This window comes from Anabrus simplex, chromosome 4 (genome assembly GCF_040414725.1).
Source record: "Anabrus simplex isolate iqAnaSimp1 chromosome 4, ASM4041472v1, whole genome shotgun sequence".
Lineage (NCBI taxonomy): Eukaryota > Metazoa > Arthropoda > Insecta > Orthoptera > Tettigoniidae > Anabrus > Anabrus simplex.
This window is the reverse complement of record NC_090268.1, coordinates 335,205,920-335,231,410: the sequence shown is the minus strand read 5'-3', so window position 1 is coordinate 335,231,410 and position 25,491 is coordinate 335,205,920. Positions and strand designations below refer to the sequence as shown.

Below are 25,491 nucleotides of genomic sequence, written 5' to 3'. Positions count from 1 at the left end.
CCTCCTGTTCCCCCTTGTCTTACTGTCAAGTGTGTGTGTGTTCTCCACGTGCTCTGTCCTGAATTTGTTGGCATGTCTTTGAATGCCGCTGCCAAGCTAAACCATACCTGTACTATTTCTTCATTTCGTACGTCTCGCTTTAACATCTCTAAAGTTATTAACATTAACAAGAACAGTATTAAGAGAAGAAAAACAAACATCTGAAGATTAGGTCTCATCTTTCTCCGGATGACGACATTAGAAGAACCGGCGCTGTATCATCAGAGAACGACAAGGACTTTGAATAGCAATAATAAGAGTGTGAAACGCCGGAGACGGAGACGACAAACGTGATATCATCGCAATGCCACGGTGCCTCATGGCTAAGAAGTGGAAGGCTTACCCGTGGGCAGATCGTGGTGAGGAACAGAAACCGGCTGCTGAGGAGGAGGAAGAAGAAGAAGAAGAGGAGATCGACGTGGTGGGGGAATCTCCCACGTGTAGCGCAGAGGCGCAAGGAAGCTGGGGCCCTGGACCGTCCAGCCCCACAGCGGGCGCCACCGCCCCCAGTCCACCCCCTCACGTCACCGACGCCAGAGTGGCTGTGCTTTACAATGGTGAGTACAAAATCTAACTTTCAATTCCATGTTTACGTTTAAAAATATCTATATTTCGGGTATGTTTATATTGTGCACGTGTTTTATAGAAGTCAAACAATAACAGAAAACGGATTTAATTTCCATTAAATTGCTTAGAAATTGTCTCAAAAATTGCCTATTTGGAGCTACAAATATATTTTAATAAATCCCTTTTGTGCGTGTTAGAGTTTTAAACACTGCTAAGAGTAGATATTCTAGGCTATACCACAGAGATCTATAGAAAGTTTTCAAATATTAATGTGATTTTCTTACTTCACCCTACTGACAGTGTCAAGAGTACAAAAATCCTAGAGACTACGTTAGAATTATCTTTAATTCACTGCAAATTGACACTTAAATTTGTAGGCTAATGAACGCACCTTCGGAACTGTCAGAAAGTCAATTTACGAGTCAATATCTCGTAGAAATGTCAAATTTACAGTATAGGCCTATGTCAAGAATATTTCTAGAGTTATACGTTACGGTGAAGAATCCTGCTTCAGATACACCGGTTTAATATGTGGCATATTTCTCTGAAATAATATGTAAATCAAATACCCTAGACGTAGACAAGGTTGGAATTCTACGGCTAGGATGTCAATTTTATCATGTTTAGTGTTTCATTTTCTGCCATCCAATCGCGCGATAGTTTGTGAAAAAATTCTCCTTTACCGCAAGAGAAACACTTCACAAACACTTCAAATATCTTGTTGAGATTTTGACAAACATGTAAATGCCTAAGTATCATAACACAGTGTGAAAGTGAATAAAATTAATAAACATGACCTGGGTCGATTCATAAGCTCTAAGAGAAGAGCTGAGTATCATAACAAACACACGGAAATACATATCTTAAAATAAATAACAATAAGGAAATTTTGTGACCTTTCTCGTTAAGTTCGTCATTAAATGATGATGTCATGGGCTATTGTGATTCTCACAAGCACATCATAAAGAAATTTATCATTATGTAATAAAGCGCAAAAGATAAACGAAAATAACTATAAAGTAATAATATATTATATCTTCAGAAATACCTTAACAAAATTAAGAACTAGGAAACGGTTTTGATATCCATGTAAATTGTCTTCAGTTTATTGTAAGGTGGTTAAACAGCTATTCATGGACATAATTAACCTTTGCAGTATATTTTAACCACGTTTTTTGTACCATATTTGTCAAATTATTACTAAAATTAGCCTGAATAGCCTGTATTTCTGAACCCATTCACGGAATGCAAATTTACATTAGCAAAACCTTCGTTTTCAGACAATGTATTAGTCTACATAATTATAATCAATCCAGAATTTGAAAATTCTTTAGAAACTGTATCGTTCTCTTATCTCCAAATCCAAAATTTGAAAATCCTTCAGAAACTGTATTTTCTCTTATAAATACAATATTAAATTGTTAGAAAGATAACTAGAAACAAAAGTGTAATCATTTTTTTAATGGCAGTTCCACTGTGTCAGTTCTTCGTGCTATGATGAGAAAACCTTATAGAACTGTATTGTGCTCGTATTATTTGTCAGTGTCTTCCATTTCAGAAAAGAAAGGTAGTTTTCTGGAAATATTCAAAGAATATTACTACGTCACTCAACATCAGTCAAACATTTCTACAGACATAAGTAACTTCGTTAGCCATCATCGTTCATTAAATCACTTTGCAAACTTAAACATATTGAGGAGTGGGTGTAATTCTCTGACAGTTTAAATAAAGGTAAAACCTATAGAAAATTCTTCCACAAAACCATAATCGCTCTCTGCATATTGAATTCTCTGCGAGATAATAACCACAATCAGGTTATCCCTAAGGCTCTAATACATGCTCGCTATTCATTAATATAATGGGCCTATATTCATAGGGGAATGTGGTATTGAGAAAATTTAGTCAGTAATGTACTCTAATGAATATAACAAACAGATTAGAGTACTTGCAGGATGTAGTAATTACGTAGAAATAAATAGAGATAGCACGGGGTAGGGTGGCATGGACAGCTGCATCAAGCCAGTCTATGGATTGACGACCCAAACAAACAACAGATGTACTCTTATTTTCATTATGAATCATGGTTGACGACAATTTATCCCAAATTAATCTCCACCACACTGCTGATTCATCTATCACATTCGGATTACTAAGAATCTTTAACTAAATACGTTCCTAATAATATTGAAAGATTACTGCTACTTCACTCCACATCATTCAAACATCTTAATCGTTATAAAACAACAAAATATTGACTTATGTTTCATTTGATTATTTCCCCAAGTAGCTTTAAGTATCTTATTGAGATATTTGATCCGTGCGAAAATGGCATCACAATTCCTGTTGTTGAACATTTTACATGTGTCTAATATTGAATAGAAATTAATTTATGTCTTATAAAGTCTATTTTGTAGGAGAAGGTAAACCACTAAAATTTAGAATAGACACAGGGAAGTTGAAAAAAATCACTTTTATACGAACAATTTCCTTCTTTCGTATCCTAACGTTCTCGTTTCAAGGGACAAGAGCATTTTGCCAAAGAGATTGTATACCTACTGCACATATGAAACTTAATGTAATAAATAGCCTACGACCTTTTCTACGTACAGACAGATTCATTTGTTGAGTCTTACAGAATGTTACAATGCATACGTAATCCACAATCAAAAGAAGTTCTGGGAGCCGTTTGATTAAAGACGTGAAGCAAAATGTATGAAATTATTTTGAATAACAAATCATACGTCTCTTCAGAAACAATGTTTCACTTTAGGAAGCATGTTTACAAATATATTGTTTGCTAAAATATAAATGAAAATTCACATTATTGTGAGCATGGTAGTGTCGCATCGGTATTTTAAGGAACAGGCCATAGATTTAAATTACGTGGACTCATAACGAAATGACACGACTACGTTTTGATCCACAGTAGATGTCGCCTTTAGGCCAAAATAACACATCCATATGGATATTACTAACCCCACTTTAATTTTACATCAAAAGCATTTCGAAATAAGATTATTTTCAACAATTTCTTCACTTACAGCACTTACAAAGACAATTTATTTTCCCTCAGTTATGTTCAAGTTAAAAATTTGGTGGTGCCACCATAAGAGAAATTATGAACAGTTTAAGGGAAGACCAGAGTTTAAAGGTTCATTTAAAGGCTCTAACATGTGTTCTAAGGCGCGTGCTTTATCAGAAGAAACCTACTGAAACATTATTTTAGAGATTAAGCCATCTTCTACATTTAGTAGGCCTGCGTTAAATTTAGACGAGTTTTGGATTTCGAATGTAACAAAATAATTACAGTTTTTAAATGTGTTTAAATTCCTTACGTGAGAGACGAACAATACATCTTATGAATGTCGTAGTAATGTTATAGTAAAAGTTATAAAATGTTAAATAGCCGGTATTTCAAGTGCCACAAAATAACCTCATAAGTTGGCTAATCCATATTTGAATATTAATTCGACCAAAATATCTTGTGTTCGTAACGAAAAAATGTTCATAAATATTTAGAATTTTGTTCCTTCAGAAGAAGTGGATGTTGTGATAACGTTTGAATGGATTATTAGGCAATTAATACGTTAAAGATAATATCTCCACTTATTGTATAGATAGCCCATGCGTAACATCTAATGCTTACAATTAATTCAGAATTTCCTACTTTGAAAGAGACTTCCTCATAGCTGTTAGTTTCATAATTGTATATTCTAATCTAACAGTCCATATAGTCCCGTACTGAACAAGACAAAATAACGTCATAATAGTAGTGGAACAAACCGTGCAGTCATGTCTAAATACAGGACGGGCAAGGTGTGCTTGTGATGGCACGTGACTCTCTTTCCCATTACCTGTTACAATCAAGTAGCTAGTCCAATTGGAACACTGCGACCAACCATGTGCACGAGATAAACAAATAAATGAGTTCGTCCGTCTTTGTGTAAACATTATTTGTTCTTGATAGTTTGATTTCCGAAATATAATAAACAGCGTTTTTGTAATAGTCAATGTTTAAATAACATTCACAAATGAATTATGAATTTTGTAACAGTTACTTATTTCTATATCGTTTTAATGGCATGTGTTAATTGCATTCCTTCCATTCCGTTGCATGTTTCTATAACGATATGTACTGATATGAATAATAATCAATTAAATCTAATATTAATTACCATTCAATGACGTTTTAAGGAAGTTATATTCTTCTCCTTACACATAAGATTAAGCATCTGTTCATTGTCTATATTTGGTGATTCTAGATGCCAATGCTGGTTTTATCTCTAAAGCGGTTTATTAAAATCATTCATTCAATGCCCTGAGATGGTGTCTAATTTCTAGTCCTGTAAATCCGTTACAAATACTAATTAAGAGAGCGTGTTTTAAAAATTAAAACTATTAGTCTCTATCTTCTGAATGAACAATATTTATTTTCATCGGTATTTATACAATTTCAGTCACACGTGTAGCAAGGCTTACCTTTTAATACATTCATTTTATTGCAACAATGTTTCATTCAACATCTTCTTAATTCTCAATCCTAAGATTGGTTGGCAGCAATTCGTCTTCTCCACTCTTCTCTGTAATCCGCTAATCTCTTCATTTCCACATATGAGCCTGTTCCTACGTCATCTCTGATCTGTCTTGAATATTGCAGTCTAGGTCTTCCTCTTCCTCTTTTGCCTTGAATCTTTCCTTCTATGACGTTAACTATGAATCCATTGTGCCTATAGAGATGGCCAATTAACTGGTCTCTTCTTTTTCTTCTTGTTGCTAAAAAGGATCCTTTTTCACTTATTCGTCGAAGAACTTCTTCATTGGTGAGTTTTTCTGTCCATGAGATCTTTTCCATCCTCCTCCAGCACCACATCTCAAATGCTTCCAAACGTTTCTTATCACGTGCACTAATAGTCCACGTTTCTGAACCATACAAGGCCACACTCCAGACGTATCACTTAATAAATCTCTTCTTGGTCTCCACATTTAAATTCCTTGATGTAAGTAGTATCCTTTTCTTGTAAAAAGCAGTTTTTGCTTGGGAAATTCTGCTCTTTATGTCGACTGAGCTTTTGCCACCTGGAGTGATTTTACTTCCTAAGTAGGCAAAGACATTTACTTGCCTTAGTGGTATATCACTAAGTCTCTGGATCTAAACCATGCAGTTCGTATTTTGCCAATCAATGATATAAGATTTTTCGTACACTTTACCCTTCCATCTATCCTTGCACAACATCCTTAATTAAGACAGCGTGTTTTTTAAATTAAAACTATTATTCTCTATCTTCCGAATTAACAATATTTCTTGTCATCAGTATTTATGACATTTCAGTCACACAACGTAGAAAAATATACTATTCATCATATTCATTCTATTGTAACAATTTTGCATTTCATCATAACAAAATGCTATGGCAGTTGCATGGCACTGCACATTAATTAAAAATAATTATAATGGTTGAGTTGTTTAATATACCGAACTTAAAATCCGCTATAAAGTGCTTAAAGACAAAGTATAATAAATTACTTGGATAATCTCTTGAAATTTGGAGGATCAGGATCAATAGAGACAATATGAAGTATCCATTCTTAAATTATAATTAATAATGTTATAGGCTTTACGTCCCAATAACTACTTTTACGGTTTTCGGAGACACCGAGGTGCCGGAAGTAAGTCCAGCAGGAGTTCTTTTACGTGCCAGTAAATCTATTGACACAAGGCTGACGTATTTGAGCACCTTCAAATACCACCAGACTGAGTCAGGATCGAACCTGCCAAGTTGGGGTCAGAAGGGCAGCGCTTCAACCGTCTGAACCACTCAGCCCGGCTCTTAAATTATCAATATATTTGATGTGTGCCTTAAAATGATCACCAAATCCACCGATATAGGAATTACGTATTAGGTGATTGTGTGCGTAGTTTCTTATGACCAGTTAACAGGTGATAGTTATAAGAAACTTTGGAGTAGACTTACAGAGATTCATTCCCTAAGAGTCATCCTGAAGAACCACTACAATATTAAACTCAGTTGTCTTATATTTAATCGCTCGTCCATGTGTCAATATCACAGAAGCACATATACTAGATTAATTTCCTCCTCGATGTAAAAGACAATTGAAGGATAATTCTGACGAAATCCCTACAAAAAATCAATAGTAAAAAGCTTCTACATTTACCTCTCCTCTCTTTTAATCGACCAGAACGAGTTACTCACATCCTCCAATTTAATCCATTGTAACAAATACCGAAGAAAATCATTCTGGAATCATTTGATCAAAAATGAAGGTATAATTCAGGAGTATTAATGACAATGTCGATGATGAAAGCAATTATAATGAAAATATGCTTAACGTACTTTTAACTGCCAATAATCCAAATCGAAGGTTTTGTTCGGTATGGTAGGAAATATTCTTCTTCTGCAGCAGATACTCTCCATCGACTGAGCAAAGCATGCTATTTGTGTGCTAAGCACGCACATCTTGTACACAGTGACCAGTATACAGAAGTTGAGTACTTTAAAAATCTTGAGTAACACTATCATAAGGCAACCTACTTAACTGATACTGAAGTAAATAAATAAATAAATAAATAAATAAATAAATAAATAAATAAATAAATAAATAAATCGATCAATCGATCAATCAGTCATTCAATCAATCAATAACCACTGATCTGCAGTTAGGGCAGTCACCCTTGCGGCAGATTCCCTATCTGGTGCAAAGAATTTGGAAATCCATTGTGCATCTCCTTTGGTAAATTATTCCAATCCCTAAATCCTCTTCCTATAAACGAATATTTGCCCCAATTTGTCCTCCTGAATTCCAACATTATCTTCATAATTGTGATTTTATTGCTTTTAAAAACAAAACTCAAACGTATTCGTCTACTAATGTCATTCCACGCCATCTCTCCAATGACAGCTCGGAACATACCACTTAGTCGAGTAACTCATCTCTTTCTCGCAAGTCCTCCCAACCCAAACTTTGCAACATTTTCGCAATGCTACTCTTTTGTCGGAAATTACCCAGCACAAATCGAGTTGCTATTTTTTCGACTTTTTCCAATTCAAAAATCAAGTAATCATGGTAAGGGCCCCATACACTGGAACCATAGAGCCTACTCTAGTTGGGGTCTTATCAGAGATATACCCTCTCCTTTACACTCTTACTACAACCCCTAAATACCCTCATAACCATGTGCAACGACCTATACCCTATTTTTACAACCCGCTTATGTGTTAACCCCAATGAAGATCTCTCCTACACCTTCAAGTACGTACTTATAATGATTCCCATAAAGTGCTTTTACCCCAATAACGCAGTAATTAAAATATAGAAGACTTTTCCTATTATTGATACTCACAATGTGACTTTTAGCCCCGTTTATCATCGTGTAGTTTTGTAGAGTTGTTATTTTATGATACTACTAGCAAGATACCCGTGCTTCGCTACGGTATTATACTGAAATTTATAATTGAATGCTTATTGTTTTAGATATATAATCCGCTGAAATTCGCGATCTGACTCGTTCTCTGCGAGAATCCACCAAAATTCCCGATCTATTATTTTACGGCACGTTTCCTCCCATTTTTAAATCTTCCTTTCCAGCAATCGATTTCGTACTTCCCGGGTTAGGCTCAGGTATTCCTCCAGGTCAGTTGGGTCCGTAAATCTTTGCCATCTTTTCCTATAATATTTTTGATACGGATATAATCCTTCAGGAGATCCGGCGTGCTGTCATACTGGGTGCCTTGGCGGCACTGAACCCGCGACCGGACTGAATTCTTAGTCATTACCCGTCCAGGAGCCGTTTCCATCGCGGTCCGCAATTTGACGACGGTCCGGATTATTATTATTATTATTATTATTATTATTATTATTATTATTATTATTATTATTATTATTATTATTATTATTATTATTATTATTATGTGTTGCTGGAATGGATGATGACAGGGAAAACCGGAGTATCCGGAGAAAAACCTGTCCCGCCTCCGTTTTGTCCAGCACGAATGCCACATGGAGTGACCGGGATTTGAACCACGGAACCCAGCTGCCGCCTGAGCAGCGGAGGATCCTTATAAGTACATTAATAACAGTAAAATCAATTGGTCTCACCTCCTTCTACACCCCACCGCCGTTAAGTTTATTTACAGCCACCCCCCCCCCCAAAAAAGAATTAAAAGGATGCTTGTTTCTTTTTGTTTAAGGGAGATTCCAAACACCAATGTTCACGTCTATTACCTTCAGTTTTGAGATATAAGTATCCACATAAAAATAATTTACTTTTTTTCACTTCATTTCACAATAATCTCTCCTCCCCCTAAATGAATTTTCCCGCAAAAAAATACTTGTTTCTTTAATAGTAAAGGATCTTCTAAATAGCAATTATCACGACTCTAACTTTTTGATTTATGTGTCCTCATGAAAGGAATTCAACTCCTTTACACTCCCGCCCTCCAAGATGGTTTCCCCATCAAAACGCCTTTTTCTTTGTTTTTAAAGGAGATCCAAATACGAATTTTCACGTCTGTAACAACTTTAGTATTAGATGTATGTATTCTCCTACAATTAAGTCAACTAATGTTTCAATTCTTTCACCCCCCCCCTTCATTGGATTTTCCGAGAATACTTGTTTCTTTACTTTTAAAGCAGATTGCAAATATCAAATTTCACGTCTGTAACATCTTCATTTTTGAGATATCAGTAGCCTAATTAAAAGAATTCATCACCATTTTCAGTCACTTTTACCCCCCCCCCCCGCCCTCCACCCAAGTGGTATTTCCGAAAACTAAAAATACACTTTTCTTTATGTTTAATAGAGATTAAAAAAAATACCATTTTTCACTTCTGTAACATGTTAAGTTTTTTAGATATCCGTAACAATTCTCATTTTAAAATTTCACCCCTTTTGGGTTCCCCTAAAGTAGAGTTTCCAAAAACAAATAACCTATATTTCTTTACATTTACAGGAGATTCCAAACACCCACTTTTTACGTCTGTAACATTTTACGATTCCAAGATATTCTGTAGATATAGTCTTTCAAAAAATTCACCCCAATTTGTCACTCCTGTTTAACCGCCATTAATTGGCTTTTCCAAAAACTAAAAAATACGTGTTTCTTTATTTTTAAAGGAGATCCCATATGCGAATTATCAGTTCTGTAATAACTTTCGTTTCTGAGATATGTGTATCTCATTAAAGGCATTCAACCCATTTTTCACCCTTTTACACCCCTCCTATTAGGACTTACTGGAAACAAAAAAATACGTGTTCCTTTATTTTTAGAGGAGATTCTAACCACAAATTTTTTCATCTGTAAATTTTAAAGTTTTAAGATGTAGACACACTCATTTTAAAAAATTCACCCCCGTTTTCACCCCCCAATATTTGGATTTTCCAAAAACGAAAAAATACCTGTTTCTTTACTTTTAAAGTAGATCCAAAATACCAATTTTCAGGTCTGTAATATCTTCAGGTTCTGAAATATAAGTATCCTCATGAAAGGCATTCAACCCATTATTCACCCTTTTACACCCTTCCTATTGGGATTTTCCGAAAACAAAAGAATACGTGTTCTTTATTTTTAAAGGAGATTCTAAATACCAATTTTTACATCTATAAACTTAAAAAGTTTTGAGATATAGATACACTCATTTTAAAAAATCACCCCCCTTTTCACCCCCCCCCCCATTAATTGTATTTTGCACAAACAAAAAATACGTGTTTATTTATTTTTAAAGGAGATCCCAAACACCAGTTTTCAGGTCTGTAATATCTTCAGGTTCTGAAATATAAGTAGACTCATGAAATGCATTCGACCCCTTTTTCAACCTTTTCCACCCTTCCTATTAATATTTTCCGAAAACAAAATATACGTGTTTCTTTATCTTTAATGGAGATTCTAAATACCTATTTTTACACCTATAACCTTTAAAAGTTTTGAGATATAGATACACTCATTTTAAAATATTACCCCTTTTTACCCCCCTTAATTGGGTTTTCCAGAAACAAAAAAATACGTGTTTCTTTATTTTTAAAGGAGATTCCAAACACCAATTTTCAGGTCTATAATATTTTCTGTTTCTGAGATATAAGTAGCCTCATAAAAGGCATTTAACCCCTTTTTCACCCCTTTTCACACCTCCTATTGCAATTTTCCGAAAACAAAAAAAAACGTGTTTCTTTATTTTTAATGAAGATTCTAAATACCAATTTTTACATCTGCAAACTTTAAAAGTTTGGAGATGTAGATTCACTAATTTTAAAAATTCACCCCCTTTTCACCCTCCCATTAATTAGATTTTCCAAAAACAAAAAAATACGTGTTTCTTTATTTTTAAAAGAGATCAAAAGTACCAATTTTCAGGTCTGTAATACCTTCAGTTTCTGAGATATAAGTACCGGTATCCTGATTAAAGGCATTCAACACATTTTCCCCCATTTTCACCCTTTTTCACCCCTCCTATTGGGATTTTCTGAAAACAAAAAAATACGTGTTTCCTTATTTTCAAAGAAGATTCTAAATACCAATTTTTACATTTGTAAACTTTTAAAGTTTTGAGATATAGGTGCACTCATTTTAAAAGTTCACCCCCCACTTTTCACCCCTTAGGAACGGAATATCCAAAAATCCTCTCTTAGCGAGCACCTACATCTTAATATGAATGCATCCCCAAAATTTCATTTCATTATGTCCAGTAGTTTTGGCTCGGCGATGATGAATCAGTCAGTCAGGACAAGCTATTTTATATATATATAGATATCTATTAAATTATTGCTTCAAAATAATGAGTTTTTTTTAATTCCTTGGCTTTATTTATTTGTATCTTTGGCCTTTAAGACTATTTATCTATATGCATACCATCAATTTTTGGATATAAATAAATGACGTTGTTTATTCCATCGTACAGGTCTTCGCACGTCCTCTTATTTACGTTCAGTCTTAAGATTATCGCAGACAAATGGGTCAATACAAAGCAACTGGCAGAATATCAATGAACTTGGTTAAGACATCCAATACCGATTGCTCACTCCCATAGCAGCTAACCATCAGTTCACTTACGACAAGTTAATTTGATTTACCCTAGAATATGATAACATGGAGATTACGGTATTGTATTGGTTCATGCGAACAAAGTTTCAAGTCGTTATTCTTCCCGTTAAAGTACGACTGAATTCCATAAAAGTACGCACTTACTCACATTTCGTAAAATAATTTGGTACCCATGCTAACGTTATTTATAATAAAAATAATATCGCCATTGAAGAAACAAAACCTCACATGTCACAATGCTCTCCTTACCCATCATTTTCCTTAAGACTGGTCACACCTCCCAGCTACATATCGTCGCTCGACCGGTAAAAGGTTGTATCCCACAATACTCTTCCTATCCATTATTCTCCTTAAGACTGGTCACGCCTCCCAGCCACATATGGATACGCAGTCCATCAGAACTATGTCCGTTGTGTTCGTTTTCCTATGTCGACGATTAAACGAAAATGAACCTTACATGCATTGTACACTAGGAGTGCGTAAATACGTAATGCAAACGTACATTCCTACAGTACGGTACTGTAAGGTTAATTTTCCTTTACACATGGGCATAGGAAAATGAACACAACAAAATCTGCTCTGATGGACTGCATGTCCATACGTGGCTGGGAGGCGTGACCAGTCTTAAGGAGAATAATTGATAGGAAGAGCTTTGTGGAATACAACCTTTTACCGGTTGAGCGACGATATGAATTTGCAGTCCATCAGAGCAATGATGCGACTGGGAGACGTGACCAGTCTTCAGGAACAGAATGGATAGGAGGAGCATTGTGTAATACCAGGTAGAACGATATGTCTTATGTCCTCAATTACTATCTCAAGAGACGCTGGAGTCCCACACTTTTGCCCCTATAGTTACATGAATTTTCCTCCATGTACGCAGGCTTATGTACCATCCGCATGCAACAGGAATTTTATCTCGCAACCATGTTCACAGGAGGTGGATATCTAACTAAATTAGCGTCATAGCCGCCCTCAGTGTCATTTCATTCAAACCTAGAACATAGCATAGGTCTAATTCGACAGCAGCCATTCATTTAATTAGATTTTCGGGAATCCAGAATAATATCACTGCAACTGGGCTTCAGTTGATTACGAAGACTGTGGTTGTCAAGTGATGTCATCATTGACTTCTTAGCAAGGTGGCCGCCGTTCGAATACCATCCAATGCACATGGGAGTTTTTGAAGAGAAAAACCACGAACCTGTGGCTTAGATTTCACGTAAAATTGAAGGTTGCGCAGCTGCGATCACGATATCAACGATCACGTTTAACTACAAGCTGTCCGACTCATTGGCTGAACGGTCCGCGTACTGGCCTTCGGTTCAGAGGGTCCCGTGTTCGATTCTCGGCTGGGTCGAGGATTTTAACCCTAATTGGTTAATTCCTACGGCGCGGGGGCTGGGTGTATGTGTTGTCTTCATCATCATTTCACCCTCATCACGATGCGCAGGTCTCCTACGGGAGTCAAATAGAAAGACCTGTACCTTGGCGAGCCGAACCCGTCCTGGGATATCCCGGCACTAAAAGCCATACGACATTTCATTTCAACTACAAGCTTGCTTGGTTCAGATGATCGCACTAACTGTGAAAACCTGCAATTTCCAGCCATGATGAGGAGTCACTGCTTTTAAGGGTAGGAAATGTACTTAACTGTATCCTCAGAAACATAAACGAAATTCAAAATGCCGTTTCCAGAAGGAAACTATAAATTAATTTCATCGATGGAAATCCACTGGCAAACTGGGGTGAAACGCTGGTAATTTCACGATTTAAAAAGACTTAAAAATAATTTATATACATCCATATAATTAAGCTGCCTCTGTGGATCAGTCGTGGACTGTTGTCTTTTGGATCCCAAGACGGCGGGTTCGACCCCGGTAGAGGTAGTCGAATTTTTGAAGGGCGGAAGAAAGTCCATACGACACTCCACATCGTACGACGTCGGCATGTAAAAGATCTCCGGTGACACATTTGGTGTTCTATACGATAAAATTCGTTAGAACTTAGTCATATGCGCCCAATAGAGATTCGAGTTACTCTTCCATCTAGTAGGCCTAGAGTAAAACGGAACGGAACGTCAAAATTGACGAGCAGAGAGCCAGATGGCGTCAAATAAAAATGTCTGCATACGGTAGGTGAGGCCATATTATTATTATTTTTTTTGATTCGCTGTGCCCAACTGCGGAACGCGTTTGAACTTATTTTGCACAATGTTTCTTCTCCTTTTCTCCCCAATATCTCTTCATTTTTTCACTGTGTTCCTTTCTGCGTGTTTCTGTCCAGCCTGTATTTTTTCTTGTTGGTTTCTCTGCAAATTTATGTTTGTTTACTAAGCTTCTAAATTTCCTTCTATCTTGAATGGTTTCGTCCTCAATACCCATTTCTTGCAGATCTTCATGAATTTCTGCTAACCAATTGTTGAGGTTTTTCAGGGTTATCCATTCTGTGTAGGTATCCGTAGAATTTTAGTCGTCTCTTTGTGATGGTATCTGTGATTTTTACTGTGAATTGAAACATTTCGTGCGGTTTCTTTTTCATCCAAATTCCATTTTCGAACTTTGGTCCTAGGATTTTTCTGAGAATTTTCCTCTCTTGTTTCTCAATGCTTTTCATTTGTGACCTGCCGCCAATGATCAGTGTTTCAAATGCATAAAGTGCCTCTGGTTTGATGACTGTATTGTAGTGTCGTTAGTTTGCATTTTTTGATATACATATTTTGTTGTATCTGTTCCATGTGATTTTGTAAGCCCTTTGCAGTTTAGCAGTTCTTTCTTTGTTAGCTTCCTGATTTAACCCTGCTGGCTGAATAATTTCACCTAGGTACTTGAATTTGTCTACTTGGGAAATTATTCCACATTTGGTGATTGATGGTTGATTGTCAAATCTTAATTTAGTTCCTTCCAAAAACTGCGTCTTTTCAAATGAAATTTGAAGTCCCATTTTTGCGGCTATTTCGTGCAATTTTTCTATGGAGTGGATTGCTTCTTGTCTGTTGTTCGAAAGGATCGTAAGATCATCTGCGAAAGCTAAGCAATCAAGGTGAATTTTGTCTTTAAGAAGTCTGTCAATGTTTATACCTTTAGTTTCTTTTCTCCATTCACGAATCACTTTTCCCAAAACTAAATTGAATAGTAGTGGGGATAGTCCATCTCCCTGTCGGACACCAGTTCTGATTTCGAATGGTTCAGAAATTATTAATATTATTATTATTATTAAGGATGGCTAGATATCCGAGCGTGATCCCTGATTCTCACCAAGATGGCCTTTTGTTAAATCCCAAATAATTAATGTTGGATTTCTGAAATGAAAGCTCACATCCCTACGGTTCGAGACCCTCGTAAAACTGGGGGTCCTGTGACTGTGAGCCACGGAAAACTCTATGTTCTATCTAAATTACTATTAATTATTGAAATGATTTACCATATTTGGAATAATTAAAGAAATAACAGAAAGATGGGTAGCAAATTGGTCCAGCAAATGTCCTTATACACATCTTGTACTGGACTGTTGGAGTTAAACGGACAGATGATTAAAATATGATGAATTTGAAGTTTATGTAGATTAATTGGACTAATATTAAACCTTCCATTGCAGTAGAATCACTATCACTATAAAGGAGATTCAGCCGGACAAGAGCTTAAAGATACCAAACTTGCATCCTGCTCTCTGCTACGAAATTAAATGCATCATACTTTCACCAAAATAATCGCTATTAAAATATCTGAATCCACTCGATGTAATTCTTTCTGTTAGTTTACAAATCCTAATTCAATAATTCAATAGGGATTAAAACGAGAAGAGAAACAAATGAAAATCTATTTCTCGGTCTTAACAATACATTTACCACTATGGTTTCCACCCAGCAAGATGACCGTACGGTTAGGGCCGAGCAGCTGTGAGTTTGTATTCGGGAGGTAGATTTGAACCCCACTGTCGGCAGCCCTGAAGGTGGTTTTCCGTGGTTTCCCATTTTCATACCAGATCAATGTTTTAGCTGTACCTTAATTAAGACCGAGACCGCTATTATTATTTTCCTGTCCCATAGTCGCCAGAAGACCTATCTGTTTCGGTGCTACGTAAAATCAAATTGTAAAACAAAACAAAGTCTATGGTTTCCAGTTCCATCTCCAGGTGATTTATGAAGATCACATGTATTCGATTTAAAACCTGGCAACCATTAAGTACAAATATACAACCAGATAGCAATCTTGCAGTTTTACATGACTGTGATGCGATTATACTGTAGCTATGGTATCTTAAGTCTTTACTATTAATTCGAGTCCGGCTCCATGGCTAAATGGTTAGCGTGCTGGCCTTTGGTCACAGGGCCGGGAATTTTAACCATCATTGGTTAATTTCGCTGGCACAGGGGCTGGGTGTATGTGTCGTCTTCATCATCATTTCATCCTCATCACGACGCGCATATCACCTACGGGAGTGAAATCAAAAGACCTGCACCTGGCGAGCCGAACATGTCATCGGACACTCCCGGCACTAAAAGCCATACGCCATTTCATTTTCATTTACTAGTAATTCGAATAACAGGTATTTTCAATTTCGAATTAACAATTTCACACGCATTGGTCAGAATTCTAACTGTGGCCATCTTAGCGAAAAGTGATTATTCTTTCATGTATCACTGTTTTAAACCTAACCACATGGTAGGCTCTTTCAGCCCTGAAGGGTCTTGGCCTACCAAGCGACCGCTGCTCAATCCGAAGGCCTGCAGATTACGAGGTGTCGTGTGGTCAGTACGACGAATCCTCTCGGCCGTTATTCTTGGTTTTCTAGACCGGGGCCGCTATCTCACCGTCAGATATCTCCTCAATTCTAATCGCGTAGGCTGAATGAACCTCGAACTAGCCCTCAGATCCACGTAAAAGTCCCTGACCTGGCCGGGAATCCAACCTGGGGCCTCCGGGTAAGAGGCAGGTACGCTACCCTTACACCACGGGGCCGGCATCACAGTTTTACAAATACAAAATTTCAGACATCACGGTAACATAGCTCTCTCACTCTCTCTCGCACACACACACACACACACACACACACACATACACACACTGACCTCTCTGAGCTGTAGACCACGGCACCTCGTGCTGTTTAAATCTACTGTATTCTTCTTCTGACTATATCCAAAATTGATCAGTATAGTTCGTACCGGGTAAATAATCCCATAACTATATATTTTTAATATGTAGTCCGGTTCCATGGCTAAATGGTTAGTGTGCTGGTTTTCGGTCACAGGGGTCCCGGGTTCGATTCCCGGCAGGGTAGGGGATTTTAACCATCTTTGGTTAATTTCACTGGCACTGGGGCTGGGTGTATGTGTCGTCTTCATCATCATTTCATCCTCATCACGACGCACAGGTCACCTACGGGTGTCAAATCGAAAGACCTGCACCTGACGAGCCGAACATGTCCTCGGACATCCCGGCACTAAAAGCCATACGCCATTTCAATTTTTTTTAATATGTAGCACTAATTTTAAAATATTATATCTCTTTCTCATGAATAGCATTGTTATATAACTAATATTCATAGTAGGAGTTCCCTATTTTAGTATCTTTGGTATTAAACCAACTCACTTGGGGCCTATCAAATATTTATCTTTCCATATCCTTGCATTTTGTTTTGCTATGATCAGTGTAGTATTCTTAATACAATGCTTGTACTAGGAGAACGTCAGGAGAAACAGTAGTCTTCTTCTAGATTGTGAGCGTTAGTGATTTGGAAACAGAAGTATTAAAGGCTATTATATTTTCATTCCAGTCTGTTTTATTTTCAGTTCCTCGAATGAATCAACCAAAAGGAAGCATATCGTCGCTGCCGGGACAAAACCTCCTATGAGAAATATTTCACCTTAGAACTTTGGCCGGTAAGGTTCTGTCATCTAAAGTGCAATATTGTATGAATATTGTCAAGGCATTCTAGCTATTCATAACCTATGTGCTGCGGGTCAGTATATCTCCAAAAATATTATCACATAGGAGGTTTTCTCCCGGCAACGACGATATATTGTATTATTCGCAAAGGACTCCATGACACATGGAATGATGTACTAAATTTGAAACACAGGATGGCAAATATAGTCAGAACCAGTAAGATATTACTTCTGTTATGAGTGAAGCTCACATTAATTCAGATTCGAACCCCCGGCTTCACGGACGAGAGAATATATGTAATGTAGCGAGGATAATATTGTGAAATCGACTCACTAAAGCTTTCTAGTTAAATTAGGTATAGCTAATAAAATCGTTCGGCTTATTTCACCATCCCCTCCTCTAATGACACGAGTAAACACCATCACCTATCCAATTAATTTGATCACGCGATTGTTCGATAGCTAAATTATTGATCCATTAATCAGCTCGTTTAATCGGCAACAACCCCTGGCCATTAAGTCTTATTCGCGGCTGTGTACTTGGGGTCATTTAGTGAGCCAGGATCACGACTTATTACCTCAGGTGTGGGTCCACTGATTGTCTCACCGCTATACAGTACAGATAATGTATACAGTACCCAGTGGTCTACGTCTGATAAACAGCACATACATTATTCATGAAAGGCCTCTATTATGCCCTATCAGTACATGCTGATCACTATGCTTAATACGGAAGGCCACGGTGTAATATGTAACACTATTATTATATGCAACTTCATCAGGATATTAATGACTTAATGGGAATGAATATTTGATGTACGTTTCAGTAGAAAAGAATCCGGCTCAGTGGTTAACTGGTTAGCATGCTGACCTTTGGTCTGATTGGTTGCAGGTTTGATTCCCGCCTGTAGTGGGAGTTTTAACTTTAATTGGTTATTTCCTATGACTCGGGGACTGTTTTGTTGTGCCGTCTTCAGCATTAGACTTTATTCTATGTAGCGACCCCTCCATACACAAGCGGAAGTTGTCTATGGATATCATATCGAAAGACTTACATCAGGCCTCTTCGGAGTCTATACGCGTTTATTCTCCTTCTTTTCCTCGTTCATCTTCTTTTTCTTCTTCTTATTGCTATTAATGGGAAGAAGAAATTATAAAAAATATTTTAACCTTCCAACTGGAATCACTGTTCTATTTTTTTCATTTATACTAAAATTGTATCGATTTTTACACAGAAACTTTATTCATAGGTACATATTTGAAGGGGATATTAAAAATACTGTTTCTCATGTGTCAAATAAATTTGGGATGGAGAGGGCTAACAATATTAAGTTTAATGAAAATACATATTTGCGGAATTTATATCCTAGAGTTCATTAAAATTTATATAGGTCTACTTACGTATATAAAATTTCGTGTGGCTCTTACAGCCGGATGCGATCATTAGAAGGCACACCCACCAAGGAGGGTCAAGGCGTGTACAATGTAGGAGAAACTGCGTGTGTTGCTGTGTAGAATAGTTCCGCGAGTGTCCGAGAACATGTTTGGCTCGCCTGGTGCGTATCTTTCCATTCGATGACCATAGGCGACCTGCATGTTTGGTTGTAGGATGGTGATGATGATGATAATAATGAGGTAGGGATAGGGTGAAATCCTGTGTCTGCACATATCCTACCAATGTCTAATAACACGGAAAGGGGTCTAAGTTCTCGGGTTCGATTCCCGGCCGGGTCGGGAATTTTAATCGCGTCTGATTAATTCTTCTGGCTCGGGGACTGGGTTTTTATGTTTGTCCCAACACACTCTTCTTTATTGTAGACAACACAACACAGCACACTACCAAGCACCGCAGAAACACGCAATAGTGACATCCCTCCATAGATATAGGTTTGGAGTTAGGAAGGGCATTCGGGCTTAAAACAGGGCCAAATACGCATGTGCGACAGAGTTTTGGGAAAAGCTGTAGAGGAAGAAGTATAATAATATTTTATTTTGATTCCCAAATGACGTTTTATGCACTTACGAATGTATTCTATGGAAGATATGCTTCCTGCATTTGCTGTAAATCCGTGCTGCTTTTTATTTGCAGATAAAGTAGAAGTGGTGAAACAAGCGAAGTACTTGCAGGATACGTAATGTAGTGAACACACAATAGAGTGCGCTTTGTTGCTCTGCTGATAAATCACCTCTTTCACTGAAGGTAATATATTAATGAGGCACTTGGTATTATACAGCAAAGGTAAACAGATGTCACTTTAAAACCCTAATATATTGCGCCTACTTAATGGATCAGCTGAAGAGCGTTTTCGAAAATCCGGCTGCAAAATAAATTACAGGCTCAGCTTGAGCGTCAGATGCGTGTCTCTCCGGATAAATGTAACAAGGGGAGATGGAGCTAACCTTTCGAGTCTTTAGGAGTCTATGGATTCGATGTTAATTTCTCAAAATATCTTAATAATAATAATAATAATAATAATAATAATAATAATAATAATAATAATAATAATAATAATAATAATAAGACAGAAAGAAGAAACATAGTGAACAGATGAAAGCGTACTGGAAGAAAAGGAAAGAACAAAGAAGAAGGAATTGAAATTGGCACGTGGTCCTCTGGTGGCCCATTCGAAAGAATAATAATAATAATAATAATAATAATAATAATAATAATAATAATAATAATAATAATAATAATAATAATAATCTTATTTTATACCGTTTTTCCTGCATCTGCGGGGTCGCAAGTGCGAACTGTAACGTACATGTTGATGTGACCCTGTTTTACGACCCGATGCTCTTCCTGACACAAACCTATATGGAGGGATGTAATCACAATTGCGTGTTCCTATGGTGGTTGGTAGTGTAGTGTGTTGTCTGAATATGAAGAGGAACGTGTTGGGACAAACACAAACACCCAGTCCCCGGGCCAGAAGAGTTAATCAGAGGCGACTAAAATCCCTGACCAGGCCAGGAATCTAACCCGGGGCCCTCTAAACCCGAAGGCCTCAACGCTGACCATTCATCAATGAGTCGGGCAAAAATCATGATAATAATAATAATAATAATAATAATAATAATAATAATAATATGATTTTTCGTTCCACCAACTACTTTTTAGATTTTCGGAGACTCCAGGGCGCCAAAATGTTCTTCCGTTCTCCTATACGTACAGTAGGTACCGTTAAATATGCCGACATGAGGCAAGCGTATTACCTCCAAATATTACCGGGGGATAAAGCCCGTCAGTTTAGGCTCGACTCACATCCGCCTTTTTTCTTTCGTCATTTGTTTTACGTCACACCGACTCAGAGAGGTTTTATGGCTTTGATGGGATAGGAGGGAAGTGACCGTGGTTTTAAGTCCCAGACTTTGCCTTGTGTGGAAATGGGAAACCGCAGAAAACTATCTGTTGCTGCTTGTTGTTTAAAGGGGCCTAACATCGAGGTCATCGGCCCGGAAAAACTATCTTCAGGGCAGCTGGTCTCCATTCCTCGATCTTAGAGATCTTAGTGTGAATACCTATAATGATGTAGTCATATCAGCCTCTAGGACGCATGTACAATAGAATTAACAGGTAACCAACCACACTCAGTTACCGAGCGAATTGGCTGCATGGTTTGGTTGTTGTAGCTGCTAGCTTGGATTCGGGAGATATTGGGTTTCGAATCTCTATATCGGTATCCTTGTGGTATTTTTCTGTAGTTTCCTATTTTAACACAAGGTTAGTGCTGGGAGTGTAGATCTACATTAATTAAGAGCAAAATCACTTTCTTCCTTGTCCTTACCTACCGCAGCATCGCCAAAAATATATCTGAGTTAATGAGACATTAAACCAATAGCAAGATGTCGTACTCAGGCGGTTTATCTGTCCTACAGAAAACTGTTAAACTACAATAATTCAGTATAGCTTCTTTTTAAAATTTAAGAATGATGTATTATACATCACTTCTGGTGCACCTGGCTATTCTTTAATAATAAAAATATCGAAGGATACTTTCAAATCATGCAATTACCCGAAGCACAGCTAGGCCTATGCCTTAAGTCATTACTGATATTATTGTTGACGTAAGAGGAGCTTATTATTATTATTATTATTATTATTATTATTATTATTATTATTATTATTATTATTATTATTATTATTCATACACTTCTCCACAGGGAATATGGGTAGTAATGGGGCACGGGATGCACCAAGTGCCTTACATAATTAAAGTATTTACACATTATAATACAAACGTTGATGTACGGGTATATACAAAACTGTAGATCACGGGATCTTCATTCTTGCGAGAGAAGCGATCGCACAATGTTGCATGTTGACAGGAGGACAGAATGTTGCATAATTTTGTAGATGTTCGGTGGAAGACCCAGTTCTCGCAGACTCTTGTGAAGTGTGTGTGGAATGAGGCCGTACACTGAACAGGTTAAGAACGGGTGCTGGAAAGTCTAAGGACAACCTAGTGAAATGGGGATATTCGGATGTATCACCACTATTTGAATGCGGAGAGGTGCAGACTACCAAGCGTATGTGTCAGTGCTCGTGTTGCCCTGATTCTTGCAGTGAGGAGGATTTGCTCAAGGTACAATGAAATGCAATCGCAGTTTCTCGTTTCTGGGCGAAAACTATTTAATACCATTTTGATATATATATGTGTGTGTGTATGAATTCCTTCTCTTTCATTGTCACTACATTGTAATGTAAAAACTAAAATAAAAAATATGGTCTATTGTATGCTTCTGACTCGGCTAAATGAACTCTTTGTCTTGGCAGATTAAACACGTGCAGATTCCGGACTGACTTAGCCATGACATGGAGTCGTCAATTATACAGGCCAATTAATAATATACTGATAATTACACATATACAGTATGTCTATATGTACTTAGGCTTACACAATTGTCTCTCCCTGTTCATTGGATCCTTCCGCGGCAAAGACTTCTGATGAAGTGCCAAGAATTTCCTCTGAGTTACTTAAGCATGTTTTTATTGCGATATAGGTGGAAGGTGTAACCTGAGTACAATTAAGGAACTGTGAAGAATTTGGGAAATAACACAATCTCATGACAAAAAATATTTGAAGGGTGAATTGTCTGCAAGATGATATTTCTCTTGCCAGTTCCGAGTACCAAATTGGTCATTTCTGTTTTGATTCTACTGAAAATGAAAACCTACAACTTGTTTTCCAGACTTTGACCGGGTCAGGGATGTAATGAATGAACCATATATAAGCTATTAGTACGATGGGGTCGCCACTCCCAAAGTGATATATTAATGACTGACAGATGCTATGAGATGAGAATGGAGAGTGTTGCTGGAATGGAAGATGACAGGGAAAACCGGAGTACCCGGAGAAAAACCTGTCCCGCCTCCGCTTTGTCCATCACAAATCTCAAATGGATTACCGGGATTTGAACCACGGTATCCCGCGGTGAGAGGCCGACGCGCTACCGTCTGAGCCACGGAGGCACTTTTGAGTCTACTGTTGTCTACAAATTGAAATTAATAGGTCAGTCCACCTCTAGGACAAATATAGTCTTCACACCGTGATCATCAAAACTAGGATTGAGTATTATTATTATTATTATTATTTATTATTATTATTATTATTATTATTATTCCGGCACAATGGCTAAATGGTTAGCATGCTGGCCTTTGGTCAAAGGGGTCCCGGGTTCGATTCCCGGCAGGGTAGAGGATTTCCACCTTAATTGGTTACTTCAGTTGGCTTGGCGACTTGGTGTATGTATTGTCTTCAGCATCCAAAATCATCCTAGATAGGACCCATCCTCACAAGACGCGCAGGTCGCCTATGCGGCGTCAACCCGAAGGACCTGCACCAGGCCTCTCCGGAGGTTACACGCCATTATTATTATTATTAATGTTATTCTGTTTAATTTCCATAAACTAATGTAACGCGTTGCGGAGACGCTGGGATGCGGGGATTTTGTCCCACAGGGGTTATTTTACGCGACGATAAATCTATGGACGAAATTATTATTATTATTATTATTATTATTATTATTATTATTATTATTATTATTATTATTAAATCGCGCAGTTTATATGGGTTATCTGTATAGAGTGGTACATTTTCACATTATGCACGGCCGTAACTTCTGTCACGCGTAAAGTCGAATTATGAATGTTGCAATGTTAAACGTTAAATAGGGAGATCTGCAGTCCATTAAAACACTTTACTTGAAAGCTCGGCGAACTTTATATGGTGTATGGTAGATAAAAGAATCTGCTGCCAAGTACTTTGTTCACAATGCTCAGGCGACTCTTCAAAAATCCTCATGCAGTTAAAAAATAAAATGAACAAGGACAAACTAAGTCAGATGAAATTTCCATTATGGATGAGTAATATATAACAAGTTAATTTAAAAAGGTACATAATAGGATCAGGCGCAAACTCTCCCTAACGACTATGTCATTCGATTTTAGGAGCAGAGCATTATACAATTAAGAGAGGAGAGCTTGTCTTTGAAGCTATTTATCGTGAAGTTCTCTTCAACTTAATGTCTTCAGACATCGCTTATGTAATAAAACCAACTTCAGACTTACTCGCCATACTTACTTAATTGTTTACCGTTTCTCAGCAAGAAGGTAACTGGAAAGTCTTAAGCAATAATGTGTACCTCATGGAACAACAGTATGTCATCAGTAATTTAAATGGAGATTTTTCGTTGCTTTCGGCTGACGAGCAGTTAGAGGGATAGATTCTTGTGTGAAAGGTCACGGGTTTAATTGAAGCTTCTCCCAAGATTTTAAGTGGAGTAGAGAGTGGTGACCAAGGGACCAGAACTGAGCCCTCCTTGCTTCAATACAGTTGTGGTCAGCCTTCTCGTCGGACTAATGTGTCGTAGTCAGTCGTTGATGGCGTGTTCGATTCTGTCGGACTGAGTGGCTCAGACGGTTGAAGCGCTGACCTTATGACCACGACTTGGCAGGTTCAATCCTGGCTCAGACCGGTGGTATTGCTCAAATACGTCAGTGTCGTGGCGGTAGATTTACTCTCACGTAAAAGAACTCACGCGGGATAAACTTCCGACACCTCGGCATCCCGGAAAACCGTCAAAGTAGTTAGTGGAACGTAAAAATATTAACATTATTATTTACCCATCAGAGGTCGAAGGCTTTAGGAAGTGTTTAACTGCGATAATCCATATCGTTGGCTTTCAGCATGATAAATATCTCACCGAGCTCGATAGCTGCAGTAGCTTAAGTGCGGCCAGTATCCAGTATTCGGGAGATAGTAGGTTCGAACCTCGCTGTCGGCAGCCCTGAAGATGGTTTTCCGTGGTTTCCCATTTTCACACCAGGCAAATGCTGGGGCTGTACCTTAAGTAAGGCCACGGCCGCTTCCTTCCCACTCCTAGCCCTTCTCTGTCCCATCGTCTCCATAAGACCTATCTGTGTCGGTGCGACGTAAAGCAACTAGCAATTTATATATATATATATATATATCTCCTGCGCGAAAACCTTTTGCAACCCAATGTCTCTTACTACCTACGGCAAATGAAGGGGCGTTAAGCTAAAAGAAAAGATGAAAGTCATGTCGTTGTGCCTAGAAATGCCGCTTCTCCTTCCTTTTTTCCTACCGCTTTTTCCCACACGTGTGGGGTCGCGGGTGTAAACTGCGTCGCACATGAGGATTTGGCCCTATTTTACGGCCGAAAGCCCTTCTGTAGTGGTTGGTAGTTTACTGTGTTGTCTGAATACGAAGGGGAGAGTGTTGTGACTGATACAAACACCCAGTCCCCGAGCCAGAATAATTAATCAGAAGCTATTAAAATCCCCGAACCAGCCGAAAATCGAACCCGGGACCCTCTGAACTGGAGACCAGTACGCTGACCATTCAGCTAACGAGTCGGACTGCCTAGAAAAAACGCTGTGTGATAGAATTTTAGCTTAGAACTCTGACCGGAAATGTTCTATTT

At 37.7% G+C, this 25,491-nt stretch overlaps 1 protein-coding gene across 1 annotated transcript in view; it reads left to right on the top strand.

Annotated features, from left to right (window-relative positions):
- Positions 1 to 343: 343 nt before the first annotated feature.
- Positions 344 to 25,491, top strand: part of scrt (scratch) — a 144,378-nt gene continuing 119,230 nt past the window's right edge. The window contains 1 exon segment of the mRNA XM_067146528.2: positions 344 to 600. Within this exon segment, the coding sequence (XP_067002629.1) occupies positions 344 to 600 (257 nt within the window).